This window comes from Trichoderma harzianum (genome assembly GCF_003025095.1).
Source record: "Trichoderma harzianum CBS 226.95 unplaced genomic scaffold M431scaffold_2, whole genome shotgun sequence".
In the NCBI taxonomy this organism is placed as follows: domain Eukaryota; kingdom Fungi; phylum Ascomycota; class Sordariomycetes; order Hypocreales; family Hypocreaceae; genus Trichoderma; species Trichoderma harzianum.
This window is the reverse complement of record NW_020209250.1, coordinates 565,534-578,686: the sequence shown is the minus strand read 5'-3', so window position 1 is coordinate 578,686 and position 13,153 is coordinate 565,534. Positions and strand designations below refer to the sequence as shown.

Genomic DNA, 13,153 nt, shown 5'->3' with positions numbered 1-13,153 from the left:
ATCAGCAGTCCCAGTCCCCCCATCCTTGCCAGCGTCAGGACACTAGCCCTTTGGCCCCCCCTGTCAGCGACTCTGCGTTATCGTTTACATGCACTCGAACCTCCACGTACGATATGTACGCTCATGCAGCTGAGCACACAGAAAAATTGCGCCTCGCCGTCGTTGAATGGCTGCCTTGGGGAGCGCCCCGAGTCTCGTTCTTGAACCCAGCGGCACCACATTGGGCTTAACATTGTCCGCTTTGGGGAGGATGCGTGCTGCGATGAGAAAGCAACCTACTGTAAACATTGCTCGATACGAAGTGCAGTGCATATAACTATTTACGCCCAGTATGTGACGAACAGGGGGAAACAGCGAATCCAAACAGTCGTCAACTCCAGAGAAGCTGGCTTCAACTGGGGTTACTCTGCGCTGGCTAATGCAGAGTATGTGTAGCGAGTCTGTACAGCCGCCCTTTGGTTCCCTGCCCCTACTTTTTACTCCTACAGCACCGCATCGAGACCAACTAATAGCAGAATCAGGGAAAAGCAATACATACACTACTAGTCATTTCATTGAGAAGCGGCTAGAAGTGTCTATTCCAAGGTCATAAAGGGGTTGTTTGTGGCGTATCTACCGAGATTGTAAGGAGTGTATTGAAAGTGAATAGACTCATTTGACATCAAGCCGAGCCCTGCATGACCAAGAGCACGCGGCCATGTTCACGTAACTTGGCCGTATGTTTATCACACCGCAGACAGCCACTCATGATCAAAACGGGTAATACAAATACAACACCCTCCAGATGCGGTGGATGCCAAGGGATTCAGAGAATCCAAGTTGCATGCATGAGTTTACTTGATACTTGTGTTCTCTCCTGGGGTGCGCCAAGGCGGTTGGCATGCAGCCTACATTTATTGGTGTATTGGTCTCAGCCGCTCAAGCCACATTAATATATTCCGTCTGCTGATCATGACTAAAGGAAGCTATTGATAGTACTGGACTCACCGCCAGAGACGATATTGCACTCAGGTTTGTTGGATGGAAGCCCAGGACTCTCATCTTTGGTCTCTTTTGAGTACTATTGTCCTTGGAGAATCGTCCAGAGAGCCATCGACGTACATACCTATGCGTGGAGAAACTCTACGGCAGTGAGTAGTAAATAGAGCAAATTATTTCGAGGATTGTATATAAAATGCACATAGAGTAGTGTTCCTACAGCCGGCTTCAAGACATTGGGCTAAAGTGCTTTTTAGTCTTTGATACTCTGTACATATAGCATTTGACTTAAGCCTCCCCCGCAGCGCCCAATTTTCATGCCCTTTTTGACATCTGGTCTGGCGTGGGGTAGATGTATCCTTGATTCCTACGAGTACGTGTTAGTTGAAAAAGAAAGCAATTGCTATACTCTTCCTCTCAAGAGGTATGGACATGTTCTCATGTATGGGTACTCAAGGGACTAGCTACTAGGTACTCAGCACATCAAGTTAGCTATCCAGGACTCCAGCAACTGAATGGACTTCGAGCATTAGAACCGGAAAGCCGTTTATTTACTATGAATATATATAGTACCCAGTTCTTCAAGTATCTGCCACTATGGCTATATTTTCTCGAGTATTTACCATTACATTTCTCTGTTAACCACTACTATAACTGTGTTCGTCCAGTGCTCAGTATTATTTGCGACGCGAGATGCTGGATAGCAAAATTGAGATGTTGAATAGACGCTCCCTTAGTTTACAATATGGTACCAAAAGCTGATTGATTGTTCGATGCATTGTATGTAAATTTCATGATTTCATGAAGCTACAGGGTAGCATCACCATAAAAGCCGCCCACTCCTCCACCTCGATGTATTTACCTCTTACTGCCAACTACCATGTAAGTCTCAATTTACCGATTTCACCTCACTGCTATGGATCATGGGGAAAAAGAAGAAAAATTCCTTGTTGGTCAGTCATCGACTCCGCAGTTGGCGCACCGCCCCCATTCTTACCCATTTAGAGAGATGAAATGCAGGGCATATTATTGAGTGCAAACACTCCCACCTAATTATTGCTCGCAATAAGCCCACAGGACTATTACACCCCTGGATTTGAGTCAACAAACGACAAAAACCCTCGATGCTTGTTCCAGTATTAGGAAGGCTGACTCCCATCATGCTGCTATTATGACTATGACTCTCAGAAAACTTCATTTACCACAGACGGTTGGATTGGCCAATTTTACCTTCTCCGCAATCTCAGTGACTCACACGTCTTAGCAGCCAAAAACGATGCCTTTGTCAGCAGCCGTTGCGTGAGGCTTTGCCGCTTTGCCACACAAGGCACTGAGACCCACCAAAGTTTCGATGAATTTCAAAGATTCCATCTTTCCAATATCAAGGCCACGAGCGCTCCTTTGGCGCATCGCCGCAACTTTCAACTTCGTCTCATCACTTTGAATTTCATTTGTTCGGATTGTTAGTACTCGTCGTTTTGTGCGATAGCGCCATATTGCCCAGCTTGGAGCCTCAGACTCAGATACGTCTTCTCACTCAGCCCTACCAACTTTTCATGCACCACGACGATCAAATCGCAAACCAACCACAAGGAAGCTCTCCCCAGAGCTCAGCTGTAATAATGCCCGAAGGCGAGGCTTCACAGGCTCAGAGTCAGGCGCAAGGTGCCTCTAGAGGGGCTTCACGAGCTCGTAGAGGCAGGGGTCGTGGTGGCAGAGGACGAGGGCATCACACAGGTTCCACTCAAGGAACTCAAGGGCAGCTAGCCTTACAGACCGAGAGTTCAGAGAACCCTCCAACATCCACTGCAGCTCCATCACAGCAGGAAGCAGCATCCTCGTCAAACCCTTCAAGATCATCTCGCGGAGGAAGAGGCGGCAGAAGAGGGCCGCGGCAGGGCGAGCGAGGTGGCGCCAGGCAAAGCGCCCCTCGAGGTCCGCAGCCGGGCCCGACGCGGCGATTTGGCGGTCACCTCACCGTTGAAGCGGACGAAACGCCATCAGATGCTCTTTCATTAAGTGCGGAAGCTCCTGAGTTTGTTCCTGGTCAGCCAGTATTGCCGAGGGCGTAAGTATCCTAATCACGCAGCTCACCACTTTGTATCCGTAAGTGTTGTAGTAGTTACTGATTGCCGTACCCATTTAGCAAGCCAAGGCAGGCTGAGACCTCTAAACAGTCTGAGGTGAAGCTTCCAAAGTCAACCGCCGCAGACCTTGGAACCAGGATTCATGAGGACATTAGCCATGGAAACTATGAGTGCGCAGTGTGCACGGACGAGGTCCTTCGCAAGTCTCACGTGTGGTCTTGCAATGTTTGTTGGACAGTTGTTCATCTCAAGTGTGCCAAGAAGTGGTACCACAACCAAATGAAGCAGAATGCTGCCCGGCCGCCAACAGAGTCTCAGCCGGAGAATTTATGGAGATGCCCGGGATGTAATTCCAAGCTGTCCGATGAACCGGGCTCGTATCACTGCTGGTGTGGGAAAGATATCAACCCGAGGCCCTCAAGCACATCGCTCCCGCCGCATTCTTGTGGGCAGACATGCTCAAAGCCTCGAGGAACGTGCCCACATCCTTGCGGCCTTCAATGTCATGCCGGGCCATGTCCCCCGTGTGGTCTTGTGGGCCCTACGCAGTCTTGCTTTTGCGGGAAGAATACCTCACAGAAGCTGTGCAGAGAGACCGACTACGAAAATGGTTGGAGCTGCCAGGAGATCTGCGGTGATCTTTTGCCCTGCGGAGAGCACTTTTGCCCAAACCCATGTCATCCCGGACTCTGTGGAGATTGCGATCTCAAGGTTGAAGCAAAGTGTTACTGCGGGCGTGTCGAGAAGAAAATCCCTTGCTTCGAGCGGCAGGATGTGCAATCTTCATACAGTGTAGAGGACGCCTCATGGTTTGAGGGCTCCTTCAGCTGCCTCACGCCTTGTGAGAGGAAATTCGATTGCGGGACTCACAGCTGCTCTGCGACGTGCCACGCCCAGGATGAGCATCCGGCCCATTGTCCCTATTCCCCCGACGTGGTTACCCACTGCCCTTGTGGCAAGACACCTCTTGAGAATTTTCTGCAGGCTCCAAGGCAATCTTGCGAAGATCCGGTTCCTCACTGTGATAGAGTTTGTGAAAAGCTCCTCCCTTGTGGCCACCTATGCAAGGCCAAATGCCACACCGGTGACTGTGGATTCTGTATGGAGGTGATTGATATTTCGTGTCGATGTGGCCGAACCACATCTACATCCGTCTGTCACCAGGGAGATGTCCAACAGCCGTGGTGCATGAGAACATGCCAAGCGAATCTGAGCTGCGGCCGTCACAAGTGTGGCGAGCGCTGCTGTCCAGGAGAGAAGAAGGCTGCGGAGAGGCAGGCAGCGAGCAAAAGGAAAAATCGACCGGCAGCAGAATCTGCCGTCGAAGCCGAGCACATCTGCATCAGGACGTGTGGACGGCCGCTGAAATGCCGCAGCCATGACTGCCAGCAGATATGCCATCGCGGAGCATGCGCAAGCTGCCCCGAAGCCATTTTCCATGAGATCAGTTGCAACTGTGGCCGAACGGTGCTTCAGCCGCCACAGCCCTGCGGGACTCACGCTCCCGAGTGTCGATTTAACTGCCCGAGGCGACCAGCTTGCGGACACCCGCCCGTTGAGCATAACTGCCATATGGACGACATATCTTGTCCCAAGTGCCCGTTTTTGGTAGACAAGTGGTGTGCTTGCGGCAAGGAGAAGCTGCACAGCCAGCCCTGCCACCTTCAAGCAGCGCACTGCGGTCGACCTTGCGGGAAGAGCTTGAAGTGCGGGTACGTGACATGTGTTTCTTTTATGTTTCTGTTGAACTACCCATCAAGGTTCTCGGCATGTACTGATATAGTATTTCTAGATTGCACAAGTGCCGGAAACTATGTCATAGGCCAGGAGAGTGCGAGGATAGTGCCAGTTCTAGTCAGACCTGCGGCCAAGTCTGCGGCAAGACTAAGCTGTTCTGTGACCATGCTTGCCAGAATCCATGCCATGGTCAGACTCGTAAGTCCAAGATTAAGCCCAAGCCAACTGAAAGCGGAGTAAGAAGAGTTTCTAACCCAAACCTACACAGCTTGCAACGAATCAGCCCCTTGTACAGCCAAGACGACTACCGCTTGCCCCTGCGGCCTGCGTAAACAGGACGTCAAGTGTCTCGCCAGCAGCTCCAATCCCACGCCATCTCGTCCCGAGCTTAAATGTGACGACGAGTGTCTTCGCTTAGAGCGAAACAGGCGTCTTGCCGCGGCTCTCAACATTGATCCCGCCTCTCACGCCAACGATCACGTTCCCTACTCGGATACGACTCTTCGTCTTTTCAAGGAGAATCTTTCCTGGGCAGAGACTCAGGAGCGCGAGTTCCGGGTCTTTTCCAAGAGCCCCAACGAGCAGCGACTGAGATATAAGCCGATGCCTAACCATCAACGACAGTTTTTGCATGTGTTGGCCCAAGACTACGGTCTGGAGAGCAAAAGCGAGGATCTCGAGCCGTATCGCTACGTCGTCGTATGGAAAGGCGCCAAGTTTGTCTCTGCGCCGAGCAAGACCCTGGCGCAGTGCGTCAAGATTAGAGACTCTCAGGCGGCAGAAGCAGCTGCCGCAGCCGCTGCCAACTCGAGAGCCCCGACTCCTCCCCCGCTTGTCATAGTTGATCCGTTCAACGCGTTTCTCCTCACTTCTCCTCGGTTTGGTCTTACCATGGAAGATGTCGACGCTGCTATTCGTGCCGACCTCGCGAGCCAGACGGCCTTTCACTTTAAGACGGCATTCTTGCCTTCAGATGAGATTCTCATCCGCGCCACGGCGCACTACTCCTCTTTCCTCACGCCTGCCGCCGTCGAGCAAGCCTTGCAGAACATGAAACCTCGCCTCGAGAGCACAATCAAGCGTCTTGATGTCGCGGGCAACATTTTGCTCTGCCACGTCGACGACAACGAGAACATCTCGCGCAGGGAAGACATTAGCAAGAACGACTCCTCGGGCTGGAGCGCCGTCGCGGGACGGGCCGCGGCGAAGAAGGACGAGGTCAAGGTGGAAACACCGGCGGCCTCGGGCGGCGGATCTGGAAAACGACTGCTGCTTGGGTTGAAGAAGAAGAAGGCTGTGACGCCGAGTGCGTCTTGGACGGCGCAGCTTGATGGGGATGTTGAGTGTTGATTTTGGGGCGTGGGGATGGAGTTTTCTTATACATGGTGGTTACGAGACTTCATTATGGCGGCATTGCATTGGTTATGGATGTCAAATAAGATATTCATTTCAGTATTGGCAAACAGGTGATGAACGGGAATTAGAAGCTGTATATCCAACTTGATGAGCTCAAGTAATTGGAAACAGGTATAAGTAGATATACGCAGTGGACAACATGCATATGCATAAAGCCCACCAAAAACCCAAGAAAACAAACGAGAAAAAAAAAGTCAAAAAATAATAAATCAAAAAAAAACATTAAATTATTTAATTATCCTCTTTCTCATACGCCGTATCCCATCTATGAATATAAACCGCCCCCGATTCTAGGACCTAAGCAAAAAATAACCCATCTCCATAACCCGACCTCTAAAATTCCCCACGCTACTTTTTTTGGTTGTTGGCCGTTGTCGTACCCGTAATGTACTGATATATGCTGCTGCTGCTGCTACCTACCTCATCATGCAGATGTATAGAAAAGAAGAAAAAAAGTAATCCCAGAGAGAGAATAAAAAAAAAAAAAAGGAATATGCCGACCAATAATAGGTATCGCTTGCAACACGCGTCGTTTTTTTGTTCACCAGTGGAGAAAACACAGGTGTGCGTGTATGAAAAAAAAAATGATGCGCACAAAAAAAATTTGCGTTGAGCAGCCGAAAAATTAAAATTCGTTGCACATGGGAATAAAACCATCTCCCTCTTCAAGTAATAAGAAGATGCAGATAACAAAAAAAACAACAAGACTCATGTAGATGTTCGGGCTGGGTATAATCACGCGACGCTTCTTCCCTCCACACACACTCCAATATTATCGTCACATGGGCACGGGAACCACATACATCCCACACGCTTGGCCTGTCTCGCCTCGGGCCGCCCTCTTTTCTATCTAGCTGACATCTCCCATTTGCTGCGTCTGCTGTGCGTATACGGAGTCAGCATGCAAAAGAGAAGACGCGTCAGAGCGTTTCTGCAGAGGCCCGTTGATGCAGCTATCGCCATGCTCCGCCGGGACGGGATATATGCCTGAACGGTGGTTATATCACGAACAGGTGAGGTGCAGCTCCATCACTGGCTTTTGCCGTCCGTGATGGGTGCGCTGCTGCCCAGGGCGTCAGCTATAAACTCCGAGATGGCCTCGAAGTAACCCTCCTCTAGCACACTCGAGTTGTGATCGCCACCAGGGAATGTCTTCCACGTCTTGCTGGGGGAGGTGGAGACATTGTACAGTTGGGTCATATGACTGGGACTGGACAGATATTTCTTGTCAGTTTTTGATATCCGGCACTCGTATTTGGAAAAAAAAAAAGGTTGTCTTGGGTGGGATCGTTCAGGGTTTGATCAAAAGGTTTTTAATCAGAGCCAGGTGAATGGTTCAGATTTTGTGGGTGATGCAATTTGTTCATCATATGATCCGGGGAAATAGAAAGAAAGTAGAGTTTGAACTTACGGGACAATCTCATCTTGCAGTCCGCTGAGGAACAAGATGGGAATCTTGTCAATGGACGGCAAGAGGGATTCGCTGCGCCATACCTGGTGGCACAGCAGAGTAAAGTATTTGGCAGGTGGAAGAACCGAGGGAATAAGTTTGCGCATGGAGAGAAAAGTATTTTCCAGCACCAGACCCGCAATGTCGCCCCGGTCCTGGTTCTTGGCCACTAACTTGATGCTGACGGCTCCACCGAGGCTCTGGCCGTAAACAACAAACCGGTGGTTCCTCGTCTCTGCTCGCTCGCGCAGGTAGTTGAGCCCGGTCTGGGCGTCGATTCCCAAGCCCGCCTCGTCTGGCTCGCCCGTGGAGGCGCCGTATCCTCGATACTCGAGCATGAAGACGTTGCACCCAATCATGTTGATGAAGACGCGCGCGATGGGGAGGCGGTGACCGATATTGCCTGCATTGCCGTGGAACATGAGGATTGTGATGTCCGAGTTCTTGCCGCCACGGGGGCCGCGAATGTAGTAAGCCGAGAGCTTCTCGCCATCGTCGGTGGGGATCACCAGCTCTTCGAAATCCTTGATTCCGAACTGCGTAGGTCGTGGGATGTCGGTTCGAGAGTTTGGCGGCATATGAGAGGGATAAATGAGCGCCCTGCACGGTGAATTGTCAGCTCGATGCCCGCGATGGAGGAGGAATGCCAATGCCAGCGCCGACGTTGGACGGTGGGGGGAGTAAGAGTAAGCTCGACGCACTTTTGTTTAAAGTAGAGGAGGGATGTGAGGATGGCGACAATGCCCTGTTGAGTCACGGTTCGCGGTCAGTCGAGATTCTCTCCAATCGCAATGGCACGATGCAGACGCAGAGGCAGACGCAGATGCAGACGCAAATGCACAATGCAGAATGCAGGATGCAAAATGTCGCTGGCTTACCGTTGATGCCAGAGCTGGCAGGCGCATGTAGCCCGCCGCAGAGGTCAGGAAAGAGGCGGTCTGGCCAAAGTAGCCGTTCGCCATGTTGTTGTTGTGGTGGTGATTATTGCTTGTTGCGCCGGGAGGGGGTGTGTTGGAGTTTGGGGTCATCTTTCCATTCTTGGGAGAAGGTGATGCAGCCGAGCGTCGGATTGAATATCGCATGTGGTCCCATACCCAAGCCACAGCAATTCAGCCCGATGACACGACAACATGTAGTACTCGGGAATAAAAGAGGAAAAAAGAGGGCCCGGGTCTGAACAAAAGTGAGGCGAGCTGTTCGGATTAGGAGGCCAGCGCTTGTTGAGATTGATATTCGCGGTTAATCCACCGGACTGCTGTGGCACGGTTCAGCCGAATGCCCACCCTCTTGTGTTCGGAAGCGCCAAAAGTTTGCTGTCGGTCAGGGGTGTCGGAAGAGAGGCAGGAGACGTCGTCCAGAGAAGCCAATGAAGGCAGATGAAGTAAAAAATGATAAGGATGATAGATTATAGGTTATAACGACAGGTCAGCTTAGTCGACGTGGATCTACTCGCGGCCGCTGGATGCAGTTGAACTGGACGCCACCGTGCAGATTGGCTATGCCGCTGCCTGGAGGCAAGTGTCGAATCGTTGTGTTCCCTTTGTCAAGGCTGCATTGCGTTCATCAGCGTCGAGTCGGTGACCGGGTTTCGCCAGAAGAAGAGAAGGGAGAGTTTGAAGGAAAAGGAAAATAAAGAAAGGAGCGTGATGGTGAGAATCCAGGAATTGGAGAAAAGAGAGAGAGGGAGAGATTAGGAGGGGAGAAGGGAAAGAGAAAAAAAAATTAATCGACCGAAAAAGTTCCCCAACCCAACCAAATGAATCCAGGGAGCCAGACGGACCGTTGCTTTCCCGGTTAGATGCTCCGTAATAGTTGAATCGGCATCGGCGCATCTGGTTACGGTAACGAGCAGGTACGAGTAGTGAGTAGTATTAGTATTTTGATTAGCTCCAGCGCTGTGATTGCAACGAAAATTGGAGTGGAAACGTTCAATCTCCGCCAGGCGCGAGCGGTGGCCAGGCTGCCCTGCAGGGCATCGCGGGCGCGTTTCGAGCCATTTGCCGTGATTTGATTCGGGCAAAAGGCCAGATGTTAGCCGCCAGCGTTGGATGGAGATGATGTTCTCCAGGCCCAATTGGCCTCGTTAAGCGCTGCCTTGCTAACTGATACCAAGGGAAGCGCTGAGCTGGGGATAATTGAGGTTCTCGCGGGCCGAGGGAGCTGCCAACCAGGCACTATTGACAGCCTAACACTAAATTCACCACTAGTCGTAGTACGAGGAGCTGAAGGCCCAAAGATCTGGAAATCTGGGGTTTTCTGGAAGTGAGCTTTGATTGCGAATATCAGTACCCGATACCTTAGCCGCAGCGCCATTTGCGGTCTCTCCACAAGGTACTCCCTACCTCCGGACCGCCCACTACCAGTCTCCATCTGCCTCGGCAGCAGCCCACCACAGCAAATTGTCATTGGCGACACAAGATAAGGGCTGACAGCTGGCTTCTAAAAGAAGGGATTTGGATGCTGCTGCTGCTGCAATGCAAACGCTCTGCATCATGCACTCACCGACCGGCTGCAGCTTCAGCCCAGCCTCACCTCAGACAAACAGCTGATTGCTGACGAGCTCGATGGCTGATCTGATGCGTACGAGGACAACAGACCACAGAAGCGGTGTCCATCTTCGACATCAATGACTCGGATGAATCACATCTCATGTGAAGCAATGTTTGATACGAGTAGTAATACTATATGCGCAGCCCGGATGAGGGAATGCCGGCTTGGACTTGGCTCTGATCTTGTACTTGCGGCCAAGGTAAGTCACTTAGAAACGTACGGTTCATTTGATGCTACTTTCCACATTCATGATGCCATCATCGTCAACTCCCATTCTAGAAGATTCATCGAGGACAAACATTCGACAGCATCCGTACAAAGCATGGTCCGATGAGCAAAGCAGCATTAGCCGTGGCTTAACTGCACAGGTACGAGCTGCTGTAGCTGCATCTGCACCGCCCAGGCCAGGCGCCGTGCCTCTTCCTTTGACTCGCTTGCAAGCAGTGCGCCTCTGGACCTGCATAACCGGAGGCAACGGACAGAAGATCCCGCTTCGAGTAGGTGCCCCCGCCGGCCAGGATAGAGACATCACAATAAGCAGGGCGAAACGGATGTGCCAGTAGCTCGTCACAATTCTCTGCCGTGGTGGTTGTGTCGCAGAACCACCACACGGGGCTAGTCTAGTACCAATATTGACCTCAATTCATCACCATGCATCGCCGGGCTTGGCTGAGGGATTCAAGATTGGCCGCTCCGCTGCTCTCATTCGCCTGGTGTCTGAGCAAGTCTGAAACATTGTGGCAGCATTTTAATGCGACGCCATTCCTTACTGGGCGCGACTTTGTCTCTCGCCTCGAGCGGCAGCAATCATGAAAATGCTAGCCCGCGCTCCCAACTCCGTACCGGACCTGAATGATGAGTCGTTTGAACCGGATAGACAATCATGCCCGTATTCACTTGACACCATCCCGCCCTGGGTTCTGAGACATGCATGATGCAGCATGCATGCCTCCCTCCACCGACCAGAAGCAGGTATGCGGTAGTCCAGTCAAGCCAGTGCTGGCCTGCAACTTCTGCTAGCATCATGGACGGAGCCCTTCTCCATCCATCCATCTGCGCATCTAGTCGCCACACGTGCCGCGCATCTCATTTTAAATGTTACAGATGACCTCTGGCGGAATCTTGGAGGTGGGCAAGCGGCCGGTGGCACGAGGAGCGCGTGAGGTGGATGGCGAGAGGAGGCCGACGATCGTTATCGCGTGTTTGCTGCGTGGGCATGCAGAATATCGAGACCGAAGCATGAGACATTGATAAGCTCAGAAGCCAACGGGCTAAGAGGCAATAAAGGCTTTGTTCCATATGATCTCGTACCTGTTTTAGCAGCAGTACAGTAGCAGACGCAAGATTACAGTCCATATCATTCGTACCAGCAGCACTCCGTAATACACACCCGGAATACCCATCCGCTGCCCCCGTCTCTCGTTAGCCTGCTCCATTCCATGGAACGGAATATGCATGCACTACCTTAGCACCAACCCAGCAGGACCTGGCTGCATCTGGGTGATCCATGAGACTCGTTGTGGACAAGCACAGGCAAGCTGGGCAAATGGGGGCTTGACGCAGCCCCAAAAGCCTCCCCCTTCCAAGGTGCAATGCAAGATGGCAGACGCGCATCACAGTCACGTCGTGGATTGGGCCCGTCCCTGCGTCGACATGGGCTGCTTGTTTATGGTCTGTCTGTCTGTCTGTCCGTCTGTTACTATTCCCATTCCCATCCCTGGCCGGCTGGCGCTGACGAGGCGCCTGCACCGTCTCTCCCAGCGTCCAGTTGGATTGCTGACGGGGTCGGTTGGCTCTCCATGCCTCACATTGCGTCTGCGTTGGCGCTGATGTTGGCGCTCGCAGGATGGATTTTACCTGCGGCGATGCTGCCATACCATCCTGCCAAGATTTCGTTTGTCTTGTCTTGTTGAGTCTGAGTGAGGCGAGGCGAGGCGAGGCACAGGCACAAATTATGGGGTATCAAAGAAGAGAGCGGTGATGACGGCTTCTCGCCTTTGCAGCCGCGAGCTTCTCTAAACAGCAGCTCACAACCTTTGTCAGTCAGTGCTCATGCACTCGCTCGTACCGGCACTAGATGGAGTCTTTGTTGACACACTTCTTTGGCCCCCATGACTTTTAGGTGCTTGTGCTACTGCCGTGGCTGCACAACAAAGAGACCGCCTCTTTTTTTTTTTTTTTCTCTTGTTCCATTCTCTTCTTGCCGTCTCGACCATGGCAAGGCTCGGACAAGGTCGTCGTCATCACCGTCATCACCGTCATCACCGACGTCTTGGGCCGCCATGAACAAAGAAAAATTCGGGTTTGTGGTACAATTTGATATCCACGTCGACGGTAGGGTTTTAAGCGATTGTTGCCTTGGCTCTTCCCTGCCAAACAACTCCTTGGGCGACATCGCCAGCAGAGCCCCAAAGTGGCCATCGCCGTGCACTAGACGGCCTAAGATGACGCCGGGGCGTGCATCTGCATTGATTAGCTCATGTGACCGTTGCTGGAAATGAAGCTCTGCAGCCAATCGCCGCGCTGCCTCACTCGAGTTTCGAGTTGTGGCGCTGGTTGCCGGGCGTGTGTTTGGGAGCTGGCATGGGGTGAGTATAGTAGTAGTGGCAACAAAGATCTGGGTTCTCTGCCGTTCACCGCAGCAAGGCAGGATTTTCGGTGCATTTTTGGACTTTTCGCTTGCTCCCAAAGAGAAGCCCTACCGCGCCGCCTGGTGCCCAACAGGGATCAGAGCGGCCAGATAGGGCTCAGGACTGGAACACGAAAGAGAAGAAAGAAGAAAAATTCATGGGTCTGTGCCGCCAAACGACGTCGTTGTGCAGCGGCGCAGGCAGAGGCAACGGCCAGCTGTACGACGGAGCTGTAGCCGCCTTGCCTGGCGAGAGGATAAAAGCGAACAACAAACTCTGGGTATGGAGATTCATGTTGCAGCTTT

At 52.0% G+C, this 13,153-nt stretch overlaps 4 protein-coding genes across 4 annotated transcripts; 2 read left to right on the top strand and 2 right to left on the bottom strand.

Annotated features, from left to right (window-relative positions):
* Window positions 1–2,600: 2,600 nt before the first annotated feature.
* Window positions 2,601–6,152, top strand: M431DRAFT_477854 (hypothetical protein; the record flags this gene model as incomplete). The annotated part of the gene is made up of 4 exons (XM_024915614.1): window positions 2,601–3,046; window positions 3,125–4,777; window positions 4,888–5,000; window positions 5,071–6,152. The coding sequence occupies 4 exons, from the start codon at window positions 2,601–2,603 to the stop codon at window positions 6,150–6,152; spliced, it is 3,294 nt and encodes a 1,097-aa protein (XP_024778347.1).
* Window positions 6,153–7,247: 1,095 nt separating this feature from the next.
* On the bottom strand, window positions 7,248–8,630 carry M431DRAFT_75793 (hypothetical protein; the record flags this gene model as incomplete). The annotated part of the gene is made up of 4 exons (XM_024922389.1): window positions 7,248–7,428; window positions 7,630–8,268; window positions 8,370–8,413; window positions 8,547–8,630. The coding sequence occupies 4 exons, from the start codon at window positions 8,628–8,630 to the stop codon at window positions 7,248–7,250; spliced, it is 948 nt and encodes a 315-aa protein (XP_024778346.1).
* Window positions 8,631–11,375: 2,745 nt separating this feature from the next.
* On the bottom strand, window positions 11,376–12,335 carry M431DRAFT_503620 (hypothetical protein). Its single transcript, XM_024918334.1, has one exon. It carries the CDS (start codon window positions 12,091–12,093, stop codon window positions 11,641–11,643), a length of 453 nt encoding a protein of 150 aa, XP_024778345.1. The 5' UTR covers window positions 12,094–12,335; the 3' UTR covers window positions 11,376–11,640.
* M431DRAFT_282536 (hypothetical protein) lies at window positions 12,212–12,862 on the top strand. The gene has a single exon (XM_024914028.1). The coding sequence runs from the start codon at window positions 12,330–12,332 to the stop codon at window positions 12,717–12,719; it is 390 nt and encodes a 129-aa protein (XP_024778344.1). The 5' UTR covers window positions 12,212–12,329; the 3' UTR covers window positions 12,720–12,862.
* Window positions 12,863–13,153: the final 291 nt, after the last annotated feature.

What these genes read in the sequence shown, in the direction of transcription:
- M431DRAFT_503620 (XM_024918334.1), bottom strand. Translation starts at nt 12,093, where the DNA reads ATGGCAGCATCGCCGCAGGTAAAATCCATCCTGCGAGCGCCAACATCA.
- M431DRAFT_282536 (XM_024914028.1), top strand. Translation starts at nt 12,330, where the DNA reads ATGACTTTTAGGTGCTTGTGCTACTGCCGTGGCTGCACAACAAAGAGA.